Source organism: Seriola dumerili, unplaced genomic scaffold, assembly GCF_002260705.1.
Source record: "Seriola dumerili isolate Sdu_G_001 unplaced genomic scaffold, Sdu_1.0 BDQW01000149.1, whole genome shotgun sequence".
NCBI classification, from domain to species: Eukaryota; Metazoa; Chordata; class Actinopteri; order Carangiformes; family Carangidae; genus Seriola; species Seriola dumerili.
This window is the reverse complement of record NW_019174404.1, coordinates 3,247,419-3,269,621: the sequence shown is the minus strand read 5'-3', so window position 1 is coordinate 3,269,621 and position 22,203 is coordinate 3,247,419. Positions and strand designations below refer to the sequence as shown.

The 22,203-nt window shown below is 40.6% G+C and overlaps 4 protein-coding genes across 4 annotated transcripts in view; 2 read left to right on the top strand and 2 right to left on the bottom strand.

Moving 5' to 3' along the window:
- Positions 1 to 1,423: 1,423 nt before the first annotated feature.
- On the bottom strand, positions 1,424 to 5,692 carry LOC111226023. Its single transcript, XM_022751100.1, has 4 exons — positions 4,694 to 5,692; positions 4,124 to 4,327; positions 3,790 to 4,000; positions 1,424 to 3,515 (listed from the first exon to the last, which is right to left on the bottom strand). The coding sequence occupies exons 1-4, from the start codon at positions 5,397 to 5,399 to the stop codon at positions 3,263 to 3,265; spliced, it is 1,374 nt and encodes a 457-aa protein (XP_022606821.1). The 5' UTR covers positions 5,400 to 5,692; the 3' UTR covers positions 1,424 to 3,262.
- Positions 5,693 to 6,032: 340 nt separating this feature from the next.
- Positions 6,033 to 10,619, bottom strand: yipf6 (Yip1 domain family member 6). Its single transcript, XM_022751130.1, has 2 exons — positions 10,065 to 10,619; positions 6,033 to 8,901 (listed from the first exon to the last, which is right to left on the bottom strand). Exons 1-2 carry the CDS (start codon positions 10,401 to 10,403, stop codon positions 8,554 to 8,556), a joined length of 687 nt encoding a protein of 228 aa, XP_022606851.1. The 5' UTR covers positions 10,404 to 10,619; the 3' UTR covers positions 6,033 to 8,553.
- Positions 10,620 to 12,011: 1,392 nt separating this feature from the next.
- Positions 12,012 to 18,232, top strand: snapc1 (small nuclear RNA activating complex polypeptide 1). Its single transcript, XM_022750829.1, has 10 exons — positions 12,012 to 12,296; positions 13,208 to 13,364; positions 13,474 to 13,614; positions 13,829 to 13,933; positions 14,041 to 14,196; positions 14,491 to 14,550; positions 15,869 to 15,931; positions 16,111 to 16,249; positions 16,601 to 16,672; positions 17,393 to 18,232. Exons 1-10 carry the CDS (start codon positions 12,166 to 12,168, stop codon positions 17,428 to 17,430), a joined length of 1,062 nt encoding a protein of 353 aa, XP_022606550.1. The 5' UTR covers positions 12,012 to 12,165; the 3' UTR covers positions 17,431 to 18,232.
- A 796-nt stretch (positions 18,233 to 19,028) lies between these two features.
- The window catches only part of syt16 (synaptotagmin 16), a 28,087-nt gene continuing 24,912 nt past the window's right edge, over positions 19,029 to 22,203 (top strand). The window contains exon 1 of the mRNA XM_022750857.1: positions 19,029 to 19,117. Within this exon, the coding sequence (XP_022606578.1) occupies positions 19,105 to 19,117 (13 nt within the window). The 5' untranslated portion in view covers positions 19,029 to 19,104. The remainder of the gene's footprint in view (positions 19,118 to 22,203) is intronic.

Sequence of the window (22,203 nt, the reverse complement as noted above, 5' to 3'; positions counted from 1 at the left end):
GTTTGAAGCAAAAGATGACTCACTGTGGATTAAAACCAGAATATTAATCAGTCACTTCATTTTAACCCTGTACCGTTCACCTTGTCCCGGCTTTTCTTTCCTATTTCAAGGGTTTGACAAAAAACAAAAACATCTCGGAGAATTCGGAGACCTTATCTCATGATTTTGACTAACTCTCATAATTACGACTAATAGAAAAGGAACTTGCCTGAGAATCACCAGGTTTTTAGGTTTTCTTCATTCATTCAGTGATAACCGTCAGAACATCCAATGGTGCATAGCAGAGAGGAAATGTTAACAGTTGAATCTGTGTTTAATTTTTGAAAATGTAAACAAATATAGGCTTAAAAAAAATAAAAAAACATAGCTCAAGTTATAGCTAACAGTTTGACCCACTGAATCCATGGCAACATTACACTTCCTGTATCTTGTAAAGCTTTACACTTCATTATATTGATAATTAAGCTCATATTCACTATACAGATACAAAAGAGACCTTTCTCAGATCTCAGTTGGGAAAGAGTGACTGAAAACGTTTTGTTCCAGCTTCTCAAAACTTTTCTTCACGTTTAATTGTAGTAAGATTAATACTTTTGAATTTTGCGAATGCCTCGGTCTAACAATAAATTTCTTCTGTGTACTTCAAGTACTGCTGGAGTTTTGACCTCTTTTACAAAAGCAGCAATCTGGAATATTTGTGATGAGCATTTTCAGAGTTTTCTGACGTGTTACAGACCAAACAATTGTTCAATTAATCAAGCAAATATTCAGTAAATTCATTACAAGTGAAAATAATTGTTAGTTGTGCCCCTGTACAGACTTGTACTGTTTCTGTGGACATGGAACCAAGAGTGACTTTTATTTTGTAATAAGCCACAGGGGAACAGAGGGGTTTATAGTTCATAAATTATTCAAATTTGAGCTGCACTACCAATTATTCTAAATTATTTTATTATTGATTGATCTGCAAGTTAATCAGTTCATCATTTGGTCAGTAAAGCATTAGAAAATGATGAAAAACGCCCATCACGTCATCCTGGAGTCTAAAGAGAAATCCTCAAGTGTCTTATTTTGTCCAACACACAGTCAAAATAAGTAATATAACATACGCTCACATTTGAACCAGCAAATGTTTTGTGTGTTTTTCTTGAAAAATCGATTGTTGAAACAGTTGCCAATTAATTAATCGATCAACTAATTGTTGCAACTCTAATTTAAATTAATTATAAAATAATAAAATTTTACAAATAAAGTTGATATTTGGAGCTGAAATCCCCATGTTTAAATTTAGTTGAAAAACATACAAATTGTGAGATATTCTTAATTCATCAACGTCCATGTTAATTTGTTATGAAATACATACAAAAGTTTATGAAAACAAAATTCATATATTTCCTCAAAGCTGTTTAAACAATTGAAATTATTTTGCAGCTCAAAGTAAACTAGGTAGTTTGTTCATAAATAAAATGCGTGATAAGTACATTCTTTGACTTTATAAATAAAAAAAAAATGACTATTTAATTGATTCCTCCAAAAGTTTTAATATTCAAAGTGCATTAATTAATTTTTTGGGGGAACAGTTGGCTGATAATTCTCTGTGTGTTAAGCACAATGAGCGACACTTTGACATGACATCTATTTGTTTATTTTGATCCTTGAGCTCGAGGCTCCTCAGAGTCCAGCGCTGTCATTTGGTTCAACAGGCTAAACTGTTCCTGTATGAACAGGAAGGTTATATAAATACTGATCTTCTTGAAATAAATACTGATACATATCGAGCTGCGTCGATCTCCTCACAACTGACTGACGTCTGTCTGTTTTTTATTGAAAAACACTGTAAATTCTCAACAGTGGCCTTTCTTTTACTCGGTGGCAATGGACCATTATTTAGGCTTCAATCAGTCAACACTTCCTGCACAGGCTTCACATTAAAGGCCTATCAATAATCAATAAGGGAAGGACTACAATAGTTTTTGCTGAATTCACCATGTGAGCTGTTGCAGCACACTACAGTTAATTCCACGCCTCTATTAGCTACAGGTAGTAGTTGGCATTCGATACCATTTTATAGAATCTGAGTCCGCTATCAGATCCACTTATTGAATCTGAATTCTTTCGAATCATTATCAGATCTCATTAAGTTCAGTTTTTATCTTTTGCAAGTAGCTTAAAAATAAATTAAATTAAGTTAAAAATAAATACAAGTCAGAGATTCAGTTTAGATCTGTGATCAGCTTTTGTCGGCTGAGAAGCCAGAAAACCGTTTTTTCTGGCAGCTACTAAATAAACCAATATCAACATTAATGACGCTAACCCAGTTAATGTTGACAACATGCAGCTCCAACCTGAAAAATGATCTGAGCAGGAGGTCTGAAATATTGATTATTGATTGATATTGTCTGTTGTGACACAATGAAATACCAGCTGGACCTCTGGATCCATTACTCTGACCTTAATGAGCTCCAGATCTGATCTATGTAAGAAGCTGAACTGAGAAACTTTCCTGTATTTAACTAAGAGCATCTCGACTCTGTTGAGCTACAAAAAAAAACATTTGACTGGCTGTCGTAGAGAGACGTTACAGAGTGATGTGTCTTTTCACTCACAAACAATCTTTGGCAGAGTCCAGTCAGCGGCCTGGAGAGGGCACATTAACCAACAGACTCAAGTTTCCTGCATGTTTTCAGTGCTGGTCTTTGCTAGTTACAAATAACCAGGAGAGAATAAAAAACAAAAAGTTCAATAAGAGATTTTTTAGCGTCAGAGCTTAACGAATGTGGGTATTTTGCTGACTGGGAACGGGATCCAAAACAGACCCAACCCAAGCTACTGGCCTCTATTTGTCGGTGCTGGCCACACCCCTGGCTGTTCTTTGACTATTTTATTTCAGGTTCAGGTGAGAATTTATGCTGTGAGTTCACAGTCAGAGCTGAGCCCTCAGTCTGTTCACTGTGTCTCCTTTCTGATAAAACTTCAGTGCATTTCTGGAATCCAAGAAATTTCAAGCCAAATGATTGGCGATCATCATCCAATAATTATCATATTCAGGCACTTTCATGAGATTTATAATTTTAACGTCCAAGGACCTTCAGTGTGCCTCACTTATGGCTGCCTGTTAACGCCTTTTACTTCATAAGAAAACAGGCATCATCTGTTGCCGTGTGTTTGATTTACTCCAACCTGGGTGTCGGCGTTCCCAACTCTGTCGTCTGTCGCCAGGAGGACAAAAACGACTTTTCCGGTTCTCATTTCCTCCCGGTCTTCAGTCCCCCTCCCACACACAGTCACATTCTCGTAGAGGGTTTCTCTGGCGCATCGTGGTGATGACGGTGATCCTGTTCTCGGACAGCTCTCGGAGCTGGTTGATCAGCTCCTGTACGCAGGGGCTGGGCCAGGGGTGACCATTTAGGTAGTCTCTGAGGATGAACGAGCGCTCCACCAGCAGCTCCAGCTGCACCAGGTGTCGTAGCCGGTGGAGGCTCAGCAGGTCCTTCTCTGGTTCTCTACGGAAAAACCTGGAGATACAAAGAGAAGACATGAAATCAATTTACCTGATAAAGCCACACTTTAGCATCACTGCTTCCAGGGTTTCTGCAGAATTCACCAAATTAAATTTAAGACTGAAGGCCTTTTTAATACTGCTGAGAATGACATTCAAGACTTTTCTTGTGTTCATACTGGTCAAAGAATGTTGGAAAACAAACGGCTTGTTCCGTTATCATGTCACCTCAATGGTTGATGTGATTCCAGTCTCTGTGACACTGAAAGCTGGTTTCCTGTGTGGCTCACCGTATCCTGAGTGTCCTGAGCTGAGGAAACAGCATGGGGATTCGTCTGCAGAGGCTGCCGCTGGAGCGGTTCTGCTCGATGTCCAGGTGCTCGAGAGCCGGGACTTTAGGAGCGATGGAGTCCATGTCTTTCAGAGTTATGGCCACACGCAGCGTCAGTCTGGTCACGCTGGACGGGATGGTGGTTGTATAGGTAGCGAGAGAATTACCACCTGAGAGGACAGAGAACTTGAGAACTTGTCCAGTAACACGACAGAACCCAGCCTGGTTCACAGAGGAAAAATCAACACAACACCTACAACAAAAGCAACAATGTGAATGGCAGCCCGACTGACCGATAATGGTGAGTGTTTCCAGCTGCTGTAGAGGACTGAGCCAGGACCTGAGGCGACACTCGATGCCCTCTCTGATGTACCTGTAGCGGACAGTCAGTGACCTGAGCGAGGTCAGACTTCTCAGGGCGTTCTCTGGCAGGATGGTTTCTGGGTAATCCACCAGCTCCAGGCAGGTCAGCGCCGGGCCGCCGTATCGGCCTGATCCTGAAGGACCCAAGAGGAATTTGTGGGAAATTTTTATTGCTTTTCAGACAGTGAAGAGATACAACAAAAGTCCCTGGCTAGACTGGAAACGAGGATGTTTCAGTTAATAAATTTATTTTTGCGGAAAACTGGTTTGAATCTGATTCATCAATTGACAAAAACTAATAATTAATTAACAATTTAAGCAGAAATTACAATGTGACTGGTTGTTGCTTTTCTTATGTAACAATATCTTTGGGATTTAGGCTGTTGGTCACACGTAATAAGGAATTTGAGCAGCTTGGGCTTCAGGAAATAATCATTAGTTTCAGCAGTTATTATTTGTTTTTTAATCATTCTTAAAACTAGTACAGGTCACCGGCTGACCTGGCTGCTGCTGGTCCGCGGGGCTGAGGTAATCGTCGGGCAGCGGCTCTGGCGGTTCCCCCCTCATCCCCCAAGACAGGTGCTTCAGCCTCTTCAGGTTCAGCAGCAAGGTGTGGAAAACGCTGCAGGGCACCGGCCTCACCGTGTCCAGCCCGTAGCCCTCCCCCTGCTGGTGGAAGAGCAGGTACCGAAGGTTGACCAGGCGCGACACGGTGTTTATGAACTCCATCGTGCAAGGCAGCCTGACGTTGCACACGCTCAGGTGAGTCAGACGCTCCTGCAGCTGCTCGCTCAGAGTCCGCCCCAGCATGGCCTCGTCCCAGGTGGCGTTCCGCACCCCGAGGTCCCTCAGGTCGGGGAACCGCGACAGGTTATCCAGGTATTTCTCCTTGTACAGCCGCCCTCCGTCCACGAACACGATGGCGGTGAGCGACGGGAGAAACTTGACGAGCCGCCGCCACTCTTTGCGCCTAAGGTGTCGCACCGCCACCCGGGTGAGCTTGCGAAGCCGCAGGGTGTCCCAGAAGCCGTAGGTGTACCGGCGGAGGTCGGACAGTACCACCGTGTAGTCCCTCCACAGGGACGGGTGGTCGACGAGCTTCCTGAGGTACCTGCAGCAGGTGCGGAGCGTGTGTTTCTCCTCCGTGCTCAGGTAGCTGAAGACGTACACCCAGACCTCAGGTGGAAGCTGCGGCGGCTCCTCCATCGGTGAACTGACAGTTAACGGCTACAAGCTAAAGCTCAGACCGCCTCCGGAGAGCACGACGCGGGTAAAACAATAGTTTTGTATTGAGACTAAAGCTACAGCAGCTCCCACTGTGTGTAATTAAACACAGGCGGCAGCGTATATTTGCCGCTCCTGTTATATTTACACATACTGCGGGTTCATGTTTACACCGAATTGTGGAACGCCTACGAAGCTGTCGCGCTGTGATGACGTAATTTGTTGTTCACAAACGTTAAATATATTTTTAAATGTATATATTTAAAAAAACAAAACAATTTTAAAATAGTTTTAACATGACAAAATGTCTTTAAACACTTAATGCTACTGTAAATGTTATGATTTTGATGGGAACATATTTTATTCACAAAATGTCATCCTTTGATTTACTTTGGTTTCCAATAGTTTGATTATTTTACTCTTTTTATATTGATTTTATTTATTTTTGTTGTCGGTTATAAAGGATTATTAGTATAACTGAATCTTGTTTTATTTCTTTTTCCTTCATATTTTTTGTGCTTTTCACTTGTATTTTCCTTTAAGTGAAATGATTTATGTCATGTTAAAACAGAGCTGGAGTGGATTGAAAAATACAAAACATACAATCGCTGCAGATCAAATATATTTTAATCTTTTTCATTTGTTGATGTAAATTAATACATATAAATTAAAAGAAATGAACAAAGATACCCCTAGTGATTTGATAGAACTGAGGTGACTATCTGACTACAGAGCAGGGGTCAAAAGTTAAAGGTCATCAGGCAGGTTAGTAGACTGATCATAGCCACAAAGCAGAGTCAGAGATTCATACGTTTAAGGACTAAAATCACTGTGCTACCCACTTTTCCTCAACCTGCATCACCTTCTACACCAGTTTCTGATTTCCTTCATTTCCCAGAATGCACCTTTTAACCCTGCAAGGAGCATTGAGTCTACATGCTTCCATTTCTGTATGTTAACAGTCTGAAAGTGTGATCATTCCCCTGTGGAGGTAAAGACAGAGATCATGATGACATTTAATGATTTGACAAAACGGAATCACCCCTTACTCTAAACCCAAACAATCTGACTGCTGCAATGCATTCTGGTCCCTACTTCCTACTCTTTCAGATGAATTTCTCCTTGTATCATTTTGACAGCTAAAACCTGTTGTCTGCTGCTGTTTTTAATGGCTTAAATATTTTGCTATCTACAGGAAAAAGACACATAAACCAGTCTAACTAGCTAGATATTTAGTACTGACTACTGTCACTACTGTGATTATAACTCTCTTTTACTGCAGCCAAGAGGTTTGAGCTTCTTCTCTACTTTTTACAATGTAAGGACCCCGACACACCAAGTTGACCTCACAGGAGAAGCACAGACAAAGGCTGACATGGTGAAAGTCGCACTTGAACACAACACAGGAACAAACAGCTGACTGCCACTGTGCGGCGTGCCTGCATTAGAGGATATAACCATCCTGATAATGAGGCTGAATTACTACTTTGTCTCATGTCATAACTGTACTTCAATCACTGAAAAAGCATCTGAGCAGGGATGTGGGCAGTGGTTCTGCCAGCAGAGACGGACGAGGACACAACAAGTCAGTGGTCTTTAGTTATATTACTACTATGTTCACTCCACTGTGAGTCAATTTAAATGGTGAAGCTGAGAATTGTTGCACCTGGCACTGTAAAGTTTTGCTTTGCGGAGCTGTGGTGTGGTCAGTCTGTGGTGTTTTACCTCTGGGAGAAGAAAAGTTGGAGGCAAAAACAACCAGACAACACGATTAGGCCCCAAATGATAGTCTGTGTGTTTTGTAATCTGCCCACATCAGAGAGGGACAACAAATAGGTGTGAATGTATCAGCCTGTGCAGAAACTCACTTCGCTTGCTATATTTTCCCAGAGTCCTTGTTAACATCTTTAAAAATTTTGTTTCGTTCGAGCAACAATCCAAAACCCAAAGAGATTACGTTTAGAGTGATAAAAAAATAATAATAGCAGATAAAGTTTTTAAGTTGACAAATCATTGCAGGTCTAGATTATTAAATCTGTCAAACAGATATTTTGACGACTGATTAATCATTTATTTGTTTTTTGAGCAAAAACACCAAAACATTTGCTCAGTCTCAAATGAGAGGATTTGATACTTTTCTTCAATACATTACACCCGTCCCATTTTACTGTATAAAACAAGAAACTTAAAGACATCAAGACATTAAAGACATTGGTTTGTGGGATATTGTAACAGGGATTTTTCAATATTTTCTGCCATTAAAAAATCATTAGTTGCAACCCCAGTATCACTTTTCTCTCTTGGTAAGACAGCGAATAAGCGTATTTCCCTATTCTTTTGAATGGACAACAGTCAATCAGAGAGCCCTCTCTCTCCATTGGCTGATTTAAAACACTGGTTTGGGAATGCTCTGGTGGTCGGGAGGGATTTAAGGAGTAGAGCATGAACAGAGATGTCCCAGGTTTGGGTGTGGCTGAGAACCATCTGTCATCTGTCAAATAAAAACAAAAACGCCCCTAAAATACTAAAATAAAAATGCTGAAAAGGAGTGATTGGAGCCAAACACTACAGTTGCTCAACAACAGCTCAACGGTTCGGAAACTTGGTCAAGCTTTGTAAAAGCATCAGATAATTATCTACAAATGCAGAATGTAGTGTGTAAATCTAAGCTGTCAGTCTATTTTTGCACCAATCTTTGAGGCCATATGAGGCATAACACCCAGAGTGACCAAGAGGGAAAAGAAAAATAATTGTAGCCCTGGTAGTTTAAACATTCAGAGTATTTCTATATACAAGCCTATGGATTTTATTTTACACAGCTCGTAAACATATTTTAGGAGACAAACTGGAAAAATCCAAACATATTCATCAGCTTTTTCACACTCCATCTGCAGAACGGTCTCGACTCGACTTCTTTGCATCTGAGTGCGAGCCACTGCTTCTGCTGAAGGAGTAACTTTGGTGTCCCATGAGTCTAAATGCTGTTTCAGGGGCTCAGAAACACTCGGTCTCTTCAGTAGTCGTTCATCCTCATTCAAAGGCAGATTCTGGTGGTTGTTTTGAGTTCTTTCACTCTGTTAAAACCTCCCTCATCTTCATCAATTCAACTCAAATCCAGTCCCCTTTTGTTTCTCCTCTACTGTGAGGGCGAGAACGTCAGGATCATCCACCCGATTACGAAGTAGAAGAGGAACACAGGGTACACCACCAGCGCCTTACGGTTGGGAGGCTGGCTGTCTGCAAGGAAGGCCGTGGAGGCAAATGTGGACCAGCCAAAGGACACTGTCACCACTGCCAGCCGCACGGCGAAGCTGACCGCCCCCGAGCCGCCCATCAAAACAATCCGGCACACGACCATGGCCACTGTCAGAGGCATGATGCAGTATCCCAACACACATAGGCTCTGGAAGAAGGAGATTGTGCCGCCCAGCAGCTTAGAGTTGAGGGTGATGATGATGGAGCCGAACCAGACGATGACAAAGACCTGGGCAGAAGAATATATTTCAACATGTCAGTGTGGAGTCAGCAGAGATATTTATCCTTTCACATAAGAAATGTAAGGTCATTTTATTCTTAATATTTTAATTTTCTGCTGTTTATCCAGAGTCCAGTGAAGGTGGATGCAAGCTTAGCAAGGTAGTCCAGACAACCCTTTCCCTAGCAACATCTTCCAACTCCTGGGGGATCCAGAGGCCTTCCCAGGCCAGATGAGAGATATTATCACTCCGGCGTATTCTGGGTCTACTCTGGGGCCAGGAAAAACCTCCAATGGAAGGCCCCCAGGAGGCATCCTGATCTGATGCCTGAACCAGCTTTACCTTCTGGCCCAGCGCCTCCTCAATAGTCTGGTAAATGCCCATGTTACTGTTGACAATGCACCTGTTGATCTCAAGCTCCATTTTACTTCTCACATATGAACTCATGATATTTGAACTCCTTTAATTGGAGCAGGAACTCACTCCCAACTTGGCGGGAACAATGCACCGTTTCCCAGTTGGAAACCATGGCTTTGAACTTGGGAGGTGCTGACTCTCATCTCAGCCACTGATGCTGTGTTATGTGCTGTTGGTGCTTCAATTAAGAGTTCATCATTGGTCTCACCTCTACACAGCTAACCAATAACAGTATGAAGTAGGTGTGAATGTCAGATCTCAGTTCAGTTCTGACTTTCACAGACAAAACTGAGGTGTGAATAATAAAAGTCAGTAGCTGCAGCTCTTTGGAGGAACAACCTTACTTCATATTTGTGGTGCAAATTCCCTGGTGCAATTTACAATTAGTCAAAAACAAACAAAACAACAGGCTGTGAATCAGTGGCTTCTGTAGCTCTGGAGGTTTGTGGCCCCACGACAGCCTACTGTCCTATAGCCAACGTGGTTTTGTCCGGTGCTCCTGTGTTCCTCGGTATGCAGTCTGTATTTTTCCTTATACTACTAAGTGAAATAAGAACTAATAAGAAAGAATGCAACCCTGCAGCATTAAAACATTAAAACTGAACCTTTCTTCAAATGTTAGCTGTGTCCAAATGTGTATTTTGTGCCAACTGTTAACTGGGACTGTCGTTAATGATTAAATTCTTAGAGGAAAAATGATAAGTACTTAGACAAACAAACAGTACTAGAGAAGATAAATAAATCATTTGAATACCTCAGCGAACTGCGGCCCTCCCTGGTCGTCGCTGTCGGCCGCGCCGCCCTGCAGCAGCAAGGCCAGCGTCACGCAGAGCAGCAGCGGACCCCACAGGTCCCAGTCCCGCAGCAAAGCCGAGCTCCGCTTCGGGTACAGCACGTGGACAAACTTATTCCCCACCGCCCGCAGGTCCCGCAGGATGGTCTCCTTCACCGGCTCGTCCAGCGTGGAGAACTCATCGTCTCTCCTAGACGACCCGACGGGCACAGAGATGTCCCCCTCCACCGGGATGTCCTCCGAGATAGAGACGTCGGACAGCCCGGCGAACGGCTTGCTGGCCTCCTCAGCTGCCGCCATCTTGCCGCACAGAGAAGCTTCTAACACGGACCGTCAGTTATTCCAGGAGTCCAGGCGACGCCGACAGACACAGTTTAACTTATAACACAACAAGACAGAGACTGGTACGACAAATGTTTCCCTAAACCAGTTGAGTCGGGTCTGGTTAGTTCAGTCCGTCTGCTGCTCCACGTCAGCTGAGGATTGTTTACTTCCGCAAGACGTGACGCACGAACATCCGTGTGGTGCGTTCAGGTACACTTGCAGAACTCGGGGAATCTGTAAGCCCAAAACGATTTTTTTTTGTTTGTTTGTTTTCTCTAAATGCAATTCAAACAAATAATACACAAATTACAAAAGTATATTACAGAACAAGAAACATCAGGTAAAGGAGCTAGAAAACAAGTAAATTAAAAAGTACTGAGCGCAATGTAAGTTAAAAGTTTCTGTGTTTTTCAGACTTACTGTAAACATAATTTACTGGGTAAATATTACCTGAAATCTTAAATTTGTTCTTTTAAACCTGAGAAACAGGGTTAAAAATTTTAATTTAACCAATTCATCATAACATATGCATTAATAGTCTGGTTTGTACCATGTGGTAAACTGCTGTGACGTCACCCATTGGTTTGTGAACTGCTGTTCTGAAGCCTCAAGTTTGGCTCTAAAAAATAGTTTGGTTAAAAATAGGCTTAAAACAAAATGTACTTACCGGGAAAAACTGAATCACTGACTCCTCTGAGTGTCTTTTAGAACAACTGAATGGTGAACAAGATATTTTCAGGCAAACACGTTGGAGCTAATTTTGATGAACTAAAAACACAATGACAAGTCAAGTGTCCGACACATCGCTCTGACCTCATATACAGATTAATAGGCAGGTCCCCCTGCATGTCAACCACGCAGTAGCCACGCCCTAAAACCACTCTGCTTTAACGTTTATTTTCTTTTAAAGAGGACCATAATTTGAAAAATGAACATCTTGTTGTATTGAAGAAAACTTGAAACTAGCCTTACAGACCATAAACACATAACGAAAATGTTAACTGAAGTAATAAATCAAGTGACAAGTAGGGTCATTTTCCCATAGACTTCAATACAATCAGACTTCTTTTTGCAGCCAGTGGAGTCACCATGATCGTCATTTGATAGAATGCAAATTTTAAGGCACTTCCACATTGGCTTCATTTTCCAGACCTGGAGTCGATGCCCATTTTTATATACAGTCTGTGGTATAAATTGATGATTTCAAGCCCCGAGCAAGTCCTGTAGTAGTCTTATTACTCTTCCATGAAGTCCGCTAGCATAGCATTTATGAACGCGCAGTGCCAGTTCTGGATCGTTCTCACAGCCCAGAGGTACGATGGGAGTGACACTACTGCGCATATTCAGAAGTAACCCCAGAAGCCAGAAACTTTTTTGGCATATGCGCCAGGCGAGCAACTTCTATAGAAATGAACGGGCGTCTTTTTTGATCCGGTATCCAGTTCTTATAATACATCCATGGCCCGGAGTCGACGTCCATTTTTATATACAGTCAATGGGCTGTACACGTTGCTCTGTAAAGAATTATAAATAACCACGTTCTTGAAGGTACCATTAACTCTGACGATGACGCATAAAATCGGCGACGGTCGCAGCAGAATCGTGTGTTTACGTTCGTGCAGCTCACAATAAGAATCGTATACTGGTCAAAATGGTGACAACTGTAGCCGCGGGTAGTGAATTTAAAATGTGTGAGGTTTTGTTTTAACGTGTACGTGTGTGAGGAAGCGGCAGAGAGATGGACTTCTTTAGGAAACAGGTGAAATCAGACTGCGAGGAGCTGCTGAGGCGCTTCCAGGAAACGGACTCTGTCCGCTTCGAGGTTTTCTCCAAAATCTGGAGGGAAATGAACTTCGCACAAATTTTCTAGTAGGTTTCCCTTAAAATACCACAATGGTTTCAGACTAAATATCTTTCAGGTTCTGTTATAAGCCACGTTATTACACATTTTAGAATAGCTTGTCTCTGGGTCATGTGACGTGGAGGCGTTTGAAAAAGAGGACACAATTATTATATTGTCTGTTGAGATATTTTTTCATACATTATTTTAGAATTCTTTTCAATAGCTTCCTCATCATGTGACCGAGTTGTTCACAGTATATAAATGTGTAGTTACATGGCCAATGAGGTTACATCAGTTTATATTACTACTTTGTCTTTTCAATAACTCACATCTCATTTGAGCCAGTGATTCACATATTCTCAAATGTGTATTTACTCAATATTAAAAACAAGCAGAATTTGCATTTCGCTGTGTATTATGTGTGTCAAATTTGGCTGTTGTTTACAGTGTACAACAAACAGGGGGGAAAATTATGAACATATTAAAACACACACAACATTTAAAATAAAACAACTAGAGAGGGATATAATTAAACATTTCATGAACATTAGCTGATGTCTTCAAATATCCAACAATTACCAGCAGCCCTTTTTTTTTTTTTAGAAACTAAGATTCAATTAATTTGAGGTATAAACTATGCATCATAACAATACATAATTCATACATTATTTTCATTGTTGATTGATTTAGATTCATTTTATGATTAAATGATGGTCTATACATTTCAGAAAACTGTGCAAAATGGCACAAGCTGATGTCTTCAAATATCCAACAATTACCAGCAGCCCAAAAAAACCCCAAATAATCAATTTACAATGATGAATATAATAAAACAAGTGAAAAGCAGCAAATCCTCACATTTGAGCTGGAACCAGAGAAAGTTAGACTTCAACTCATGACATGTAATCATGTTCAACATGTTTTTCCTGTGTTGCAGTGGCACTGTGGGGCATGAGAAGCGAGCGTTCAGTCGTCTGGTTCTGGACTCCACCTGCAGATTCTTCCTGCCGCCCTTCAGCTTCCAGATCAGAGTGGGAGGACTTTATCTGCTGTACAGCCTGTATCGGTGTCAGACCGCCTCGCCCTCAGAGCAGGTCAGGACATGACACATGTACATGGTCTTTAAAGGTTCAGCCCTGACATTATTTATATTATCTCCTACTTGAAATAAAGTGGATAACAAAGTTCTTCCCCTGGGTACAGATCCGTCTGGCGCTGAAGGACTGGGACGACATGAAGAAGTTCGAGAAAGACGCTGTGGACGCTCAGCACGTCGACGTCGTCTACATCTTCCGACAGCTGATGTTCCTCAAAGCGTTCCACTTCACCGCCATGCCCACTCAGGTGAGCTGGCTGCCTTCCAGCCACACACATTCACATTTTATATTCATAGAAACCTTGAATATCATTGAATGTAGGAATATTTTGTGTAGGTTAGGGACTTAACCCAGAGTCTGGACTGGGATCCTCTACTATCTTCCAGTGGCTCTGTTCCAGTTTGTGTATGTTTTTTCTTTCCTTCCTTCATGTCTTCCTCCTCCTCTTCCTCTCCTGCCAGCTCACCTACAATAAGAAGAAGAAGGTAGAGAGGTCGGCGTTGTGTGAGGAGTTCATCGAGCGAGCGTCTCGTCCGCAGCAGCTGATCAACATCGAGCTGCTGGAGGTAAACGCAAAGAGAAGAGGAGCATGAATTTCCTTAACTTTAACTCAGACAAGCCACAGAACTAAAAGGTTGCACAGTGATTTTCTTTATTTTTGTTCTCCTTGCAGGAATTGTCCAACATTCACGATCTCTACAAGAAGCTCAAGTCTTCTGTCTCTATGACAACAGAACAGGCAGATTCATCCGTCAACCTGATCCATAAAGACCTGGTCCCTCAGCTGCGCAGCACCGTGGTGGATTTCTACAAGTGGCAGCAAAGGAAGGTGAGACATCTCCACAGGTTTTTGTTTAAAATAATCTGTATGTGTGTTTTTCTAGACAACATATCTGCTATATAAACCGGTGCAAATCCTCACATTTCAGGCTGGAATCAATACAGAGTCACTTCGTCTTGCTAAATGACACTCTCACTAATAATTTCAGCATATTACAACGAGTTTTTTGCCCTATTTTTTAACTCTAATTTATTTACATTTTTGTACCTTTTAACCATTAAACTGTGGGAGTAATTTTTTTTTTCCTTTATGCATTATGGTCTTTTTGTCTTGTCATGTCAGGATGGTGCAGAGGAAGATGAAGATGACAACAGCGGTGAGGGAACGTCATCTCAACAGGAGGTGAGTTACACTATATTAAACCTTAAGCTCAGTGTACAGGACAAAGCTGCACGGCTTTGTACCTCTTTGAAGTTGCGATCAGTGTATTAATAAAAGCAAAATAAAAACTTGCACTTTTAAACACAAGGTTTAGCACCTCATGAAAGACGTCTTTCATTTGCACAAAGTTTCTGCATTAAAAACAAACATTTTTGGTTCATTAATTCTCAAGTTATGAGCAAATAAACGGTGATAACTTGAGAAATGATAAAGCACAGATTTTTGTATTGCTTCGACAAATGTGCACAAACAGTGACCAAAAGAACGAGATCACTGACTTGTTCTTAAAAGTTTAATATTTAAATGGTTTGAGCTTAAAAAAAAAAGTCTGTTGTTTGCACAAACAAACTGGAATAGTTGTATTCATATCCTGATCATACAGGCTGCCACCTCACAGAGGCGCCCTGTTTGCACAAGGTTCAGTTGTATTCCCTACAGATGTCATTAACCGTAGTACTGTCTGTGTAATTAGACGCACAAGCTGAGTAATTAAAAGTCCCATATAGTATAAAGATAGATTTCCATGTCTTCTTTGATTATAAAGCAGGTCTATGTTCTATATTAATACTGTGAAAGTATCAAAGCCTCAGTCCACAGAGAAATGCACACAGCCTGTATTCAGAAACAGCCTTAAAATGAGCCGTCAGGACTTCTGTAACTTTGTGATGTCACAGCAATGTAGTCAGCGCTCTCAGTCTGAGTGTTTACCTGAAATCTGTTATATTTTTATTTGAGAACTCAGAAAACAGTCAGTCAATCAGAAGAGAGGCTCAGAGCCTCCTCTCTTCTGATTGGCTCACTGACCTGTTGTTACTAGAGCTCCAGAGAGAAGCCTGAGAAACCACAAATATATCTTCTTATGGATCAAAAACTTAAAATACATACAACACAGGAAAGTGGAAAATATGGGACCTTTAATCTGAAACATGCAGATTTAACCATTAAGCTTGACTTGTAACAATCACTTTGCCATAAACATTTGCCACATTTTACCAAAGCAGTTACCAAAATAAAAGACTAACCAGCTGCTGCACACACACTCCTGAACAGCCTTTGGACTCTTGAACTTTGACAATACTGAGTGAGTGTGTATTTGTTTGTGGGTGTGGTGGGGTCCGTGTGTTGTTTCATACCAGCCTGGACATAATGAAAGCTGTGGTGGTTACATTTCACCTTTACATGACATCATCCTGCTTTGTCTTGTACCTTTATTAAAGCTGTAATAATAACCTCGTCCAGATAGTGGTGCTGTTGACTGACCGTCTGTTTGTGTCCTCAGTGCTCGAAAAGAGCCGGGCTCCTCGCCTCCATCAAATCAAAGGCGTACGGACAGGCATCAGAGGTTTGTGCTTTATGTTATAGATTTTAATATTTTTCTTTAAATATCCAGAAAATTAACATTTACTTTGGAGAATCTGTAAGTTTCTTTAAAAAAATGTTTGTTACGTTAAATGTAATCCTCATGAATCATACAGATGCAAAACCATTTGAGAGTCTGTGTGATTGTATTTTTGTTGTCAGGCCCCCAAGTCACGTCGTCATCGTCAGGTGGAGGTGGATTTCACCAGCGCTGAGGCTGGACCCTCCACCATGCCGGGTTATTCCAGGATTAGTAAACCGTCACTCAAAGCCAGAACCAATGAGAATGTACACATCTCAGGTAAATACCTCCTACTACCTGCCTTTATGCTGTTGTATGGGATGGAAGGTGTTAGGCTCTGGTGGTATCATGCTATTCAGGAATCCAGAAGATGTGAGATTCAATACCATCCCAACATACACTCCTTTTTCTATTATACTGACATGGAGACACTATTAACATGATGTGTTGTGGTGGACAAGACACACCAATCAATTAATCCCAACAAGACTTGTCCAAGTGATTGGCATTACACGTTGTTAAAAGTTATTCTTAGACCAGGACAAGTCAGACTGAAGGAAAGTGAACTCTAGATTTTCTTTCTTTTGACTTGAATGTTGCGTTCAATGACTCAAAGTCTCTTCTCATCAGGTGACATGTGGAAAGAAGCAATGACGACCACTGCGATCCATCGTCTCACCAGTTTGGACTCTGTTCCTGAAGGTACGCAGCCAACACACACACATCTGAAACACCTCATGCTGTGTTACAGTGAGGCCATCAGTCTGTACTGGACAGAGGAATCCTGTTAGAAGGTGATGAACGGAGGTGTTGTGAAGTTCTGACCTGTTGGTGGCACTAGGTTCATTTTAGATTCATCTATAGGAGCCATTTTCCAGTATTAAAGGTTGATGAGAACATACATAACTCCATGTAAGTTACATAAGTTCAGTCCAAACACCTAAGAGCAGAGCACTGAATGTGATGAATTTAAGGGATGTTACATCTTTGTTCATGGGAATGTTGTGTAGAGAAAAGAGTTGCATTATGTTTCTCTAATTGTTAATTATGATCTTCATTTGTGTCCTAAATTAAATTTACCAAGTATATTTCCTACTCAGTTTTAACACAAACTGAACATTATAACCTTCATGAAGGTCATAATTATACAGTATATTCAAAACAGAATAGGTACAATGGCAGAAGAAATGTAACCCTATTGTTTCATACCTGCTTTTTATCTTAAGAAATTATTGGACCAGGATCATTTTTTCCAATCTCAAGAATTTCTTCAACATAAACCAAATGTTACTGCATGTCACTAAATAATCTTTATATATAATAAAAGACAGATGACATTGTTTATTTCCCTCTTTTGTAACATTCACATGTTGATTTACTTTACTTTTTCTATTAATGATGTTTTATTTTTCCTCCTTTCAGCAAAACCAAAAAAATACAAAAGATTTGAGTGGACATGAAGACAATGCAGGAATCAACCTTCATTCTGACTGGAGCAGAACGTTTTTTAAGGATGATGTATCAGTGAAAATATATTATAATTGTAATTAATATTCTGTAACTGAAAGTTTGTCCTACCACTTACTGGCACTATATTACAAAAATGTGAATGCTTTTATATTTTTAAAGAACTGGTCTGTTAAAGAAAAACTATAGTTGTAACCCTGTTTACGTTTGTTACAAAATGTAGAGGTTTGCAAAAAGTAAACAACAACTTTTCAGAGTCATAAAAGATGAAGAAGTTTCCTGTTTTCTTTTTACATTCTTGCAGCCATCAGTAGTTGAAAACTCACTCTCTATCTGTCTCTTTGAGTAAGTGTTGTTACAGAAATGTTGTCTTTTACTCACTACAGGAAATGTCTAAATACATTATGCATGTTTAGGAGGGTAAATTCATAAAAACATCCTAATGAGGTTCATCTCTCAGGAGGTTCTTCTCTGAGAGGTTAAAACTGGATATCTGTGATGTCTTTATTTTTGCTTCTGGTGTTTTAAATGTTTTATAAAATGTCAGTGTAATTTTTACTGTTAATTTTGTCCATCTCTTTTTATATGTGACATTTGATTCAGACATAAAGTAAGAGGACATCCTGCTCACGTACTTTTGTCTGCTTTTGGCTTGGGCCTGGGTTTCATGGTTTTGGCCCCTCAGTTCTAATGACGGGAAATCTTAAACCTTAATCCAAAACTGGGGGTCTAAAGACAATATGTTTTTGTTTTGTTGTTTTTTTTTTAATGTAAAATGTTAATCTGAAAAGTAACAACAGCTGTTAGAAATACTCAAGTAAAGTACAAGTATTGTAAAACTGATATTAGTAAATGTACTTAGTTATATTCCACCACTGGACTTGACAAGTGTAAGTAGTGGTTTTGATCTAGATCTGGTCTGATGTGGTCTACATGCTGAAAAAAAAGTAGTGAAAATGCCATTTTTTTCTGTGTGTTTCTTATGTTTGTTTGTTTCTTACAAATAGAATAAAGGTTTCATGAATCTTTAACAGTTCTGAACAGTTACAAACTCTCCTTTCCCCTTCATTTATATGCAACCAAACCTATCTTACTAAGCTAACTTTAACCTGTAGCTGTTTAACATAGCTGGGTTTAGCTAACATTACTATTAGCATTAATGTGGCACATTTTTTCTACGTTAAAACAAATGTCACCAAGTAGTAGCCTAAACAAGTTGGTATTAAATAAATTTTAACTAAATATATCGCACTCATTTCTTTTTTTCTTTTTTTTTTTTTTACATCGTAGGAGAGTAGCTACTGCTGGAAACACAAGTTCAAGGACCAACGGCAGTGCGCGTGAAAGGTAAATATTCGTCTATTTCTCCCTGAATTCGATCAATTTGAACAATTGATTTCCATATTTTAGGGAACAAGTAACGACTTCAACTAAAAGAAATCTAAAATTGAAGGGTTAAATCACCAAAAAAAAACAAAAAAAAACGAGATGAGTATAATCATTGAGCGTGGATGTTTCCTACAGTCCGTGAAGGCGTCGCCGTTCGCCGCTGTGTGGCTGTAGATTTGCGGGTCTGGAGGATGAGGAGCGGCGGGGATGCTGCTGCCTCTGCTCCGCCGATCACACACTCGGTTCCGCAGCCAGTCTGAGGGGAAACAGCCGCAGCCATGGCCTCGGACAGTAAGTACGATCACATCCTCACCGTGTGACCGTCTCTGATGTAGATTTTACTGAGGATGGATCCTGTTTTCAGGCTCCTCTCCTGGTTTCTGTCTTTTTTGGGGGGGGTGGGCTGAATGAGAGCGACAGGATGAGTAGGCCAGTTTATCCTCTTTTTACCTAATAATACCATGTTTTTGACTGCATTTTATCCAGATTAATGATATTTAGGGCCCTTTATCAGTCATCAAACTAACAATAATTATGATATTCCTTCAGTATTCCTGCAGGGGCTCAGTGTGTTGAGTTGATAGTTGCCTCATCATGGCCACCTCATGGAAGTCTATTTTTGTATCTCTTGCACCAAATTATAAGATATAACGTACCACTTTTTATTGAGGCTTTATAAGCTTTAATCAGTGGATTTATTGATGCATAATATACCATTTTCTAATGCTTTATGGATCAGTTACAAGCCATTAATTAGAACAACTTTTTGGTGGCCAGATTGTGGAAAATCTTCCTTCTTGTCATACTGTTTAATTTATTATGGAGACCTCTCCAGTGGAATGTCTGGCAACTCATCTTTTGTAGAGGAGCTGCAACTCATTATTCGTAATTGGCGTTTTATTGCTTTTCAAGATGCGGTAACATCACACAGAACAAAGACAAACAGAAGAGATAATATTTAAACTAAGAATACAGGAAGAAAAAAGAAAACACAGGGCAAGTACTGGCTGCTGCTCACACATCCAGTACTAATGACATATAAGGGCAAACGTCACATTACATTGCTATCATCCCGACCATCCCTCCCATATACTGGGAACACCCTATAGGGCAAACAACACTTTGACATACAATACAGGCCGTCTCTCACAAATCCTGCTAGTAACATGCTGCATACATTAAACTGATTATTAACATTTACAGCTGCAAACTTGTTGGATTATTATTGAATCTTTTATTAACATTTATAATGGCAGGTGACTGAGGACAAATGTTTACTTTCAGCTCATTAAAAAAAGAGAAACCTGTTTAACCCGTTTACGTTTGCAGAGACTGCGTGGTATCGTTTTTGTTATTATTATTCAGATGTAATATTCCTGTCACATTGCTGCAGGGCCTGGTAAAACATGCTGTGCCCTACGTCCATTGACTATGGTAGTTAATGCACTGGAGGTAGAATTTTAAGAGACTTTTACTTCTACTTCTACTCCACCAGATGTCAGAGAAAATGACTGTACTCTTGAACCCACTGTCAAAACAGAAAAGGACAGAGATACTGCAGCAGTTTCAAGCTTTCAGCTTTACAAGAGTCAGAAAACAACTCCTAGTAATTACAAGGCGTGCCAATAAAAATCTTTTAAAAACCTCAAACCAGGACTTTAACAAACAATATAAACAAAGGGGTTCATTTTAGATCCATGCCATCAGCCGATATAAACCTGCTCTGAACAGTGGATTTAAAGGACATTGACAGTATTGTGTGTTTGGACTTTTAAAGAGTTTACACCTCTGACTTCATCAGACTAACTGATGCAATCACTTGGTATTTATCAGCTGCTTTCTGTCACCCCCACTAGAGCCGAAAGCTTGAAACAGCAAACATGACTGTGTATTTTTCTCCACATTAAGCGTCTCAATACAAGACACATGATTATCTTATAAATATGATGTATAGTTATAGGTTTAAATACCCTACAGAATGGCCAAATGAATCTTTTGTGAACTCCACAGAGGTTTTCAGGGAGGATTAAGATGAGGTTTTACTTCATCAGAAGGCAGAGTGAAGGTGCGGCAACAGGTACAGCAGGTAAACAAATGTAAAGGGCAAAAGTAGGCAGCTGCAGCAGGAAGGTGCAACTGTTGATCTGACAGGTGCATCAACCGAGGCGCTAATGGTGTGATGAGGGCCGGGTGTGCCGGCAGGTAGAGGATCAGAGGCAGAGAGTTGGTGTGTGGGAGAGGAATCACAGGGTCTGTCTGTATGTCAACTCCTGAGAAAAATATCTGGTTGTTTAGCTGCTAGATGCTCCACAGTCTTCACCAGCTAGTCTTGGTGCTGAGCAGGAAGTGGACAGTGGGTTTATCACAGCCTCATCAGGGGAAACAGCTGCTGCTGCTGGAAACACTGAGACTGAACAGTAAATGTCGAAAAGAGGCTGAAAAGTGAATCCAGGTGAATCTCCAGTGATTGGACCTCGTACCAACATTAAATCCTCGCAGTTTCAAACTTGAAACACAGAGTGTTTGACATTTTGCTTAAAAAGTTTTTGGTCAGGACGTCACCAGAATCAACATATCATCAAAATAATTCAGACTAAATCTAATAACAAATCCTGGGTCTTGAATATTTATTTTGTAGACAGTAACAATAGTTATGAATTTGTGCTTCAGGAGACAGATGTTTGGAAGTCCATTTAGCAAAAACTTCAATTAGCAAAGTAATTGATTATTTTTTAGTTGTTTAATCATCAATAAATTGACCAGTTAATAATGTCTTGTATCTGGTGCTTATCTGAGACCGATTATGAGACAATGATCCTCGTAGCATAGACAAGTAAAAGACCTTTACCCGTCCTCCAGTATATAGGACCCCAAGACTGAAAGGCTGAACTCTTTGTGGTTGTTTGAGCGTCTCTTTGTCGTTTTGAGTCTTCTGGAGATCCTTTCGTGTCTCTTTGTGGTTGTTTTGAGTCTCTTCTGCAAAGTTTTGCTTGTTTTTGTCGTCTTTTAACTGAGCTCTGTGACACTCAAACAAGAAATATTAAGTCACTTCATACAGGGGCTTTGACCCAGGGGCCCGAGAGGACAAGGGGCCTGGTCGGGTCATGTAAATTGATTAATTATCGTACTAGAAATTATTGTTATGTACAGCGGGAATCCTGCAGACACCCTGCCTCAGGTTACATCTCTACAGGAAACGATATGAACTCATTGGTGGAGGTAAAGAGCGGGTCGACCTACAGCAGAAGGATATAGCTTGCACCACATGTGGACATAACCTCTTCACCTGCTTCTGTCTCCGGGTGTGACAGTCGTTGCTGAGAGGAGATGCCAAACAGCGTCACACTATACCCTCAGCGCGCTCCGTTAATCAGAAG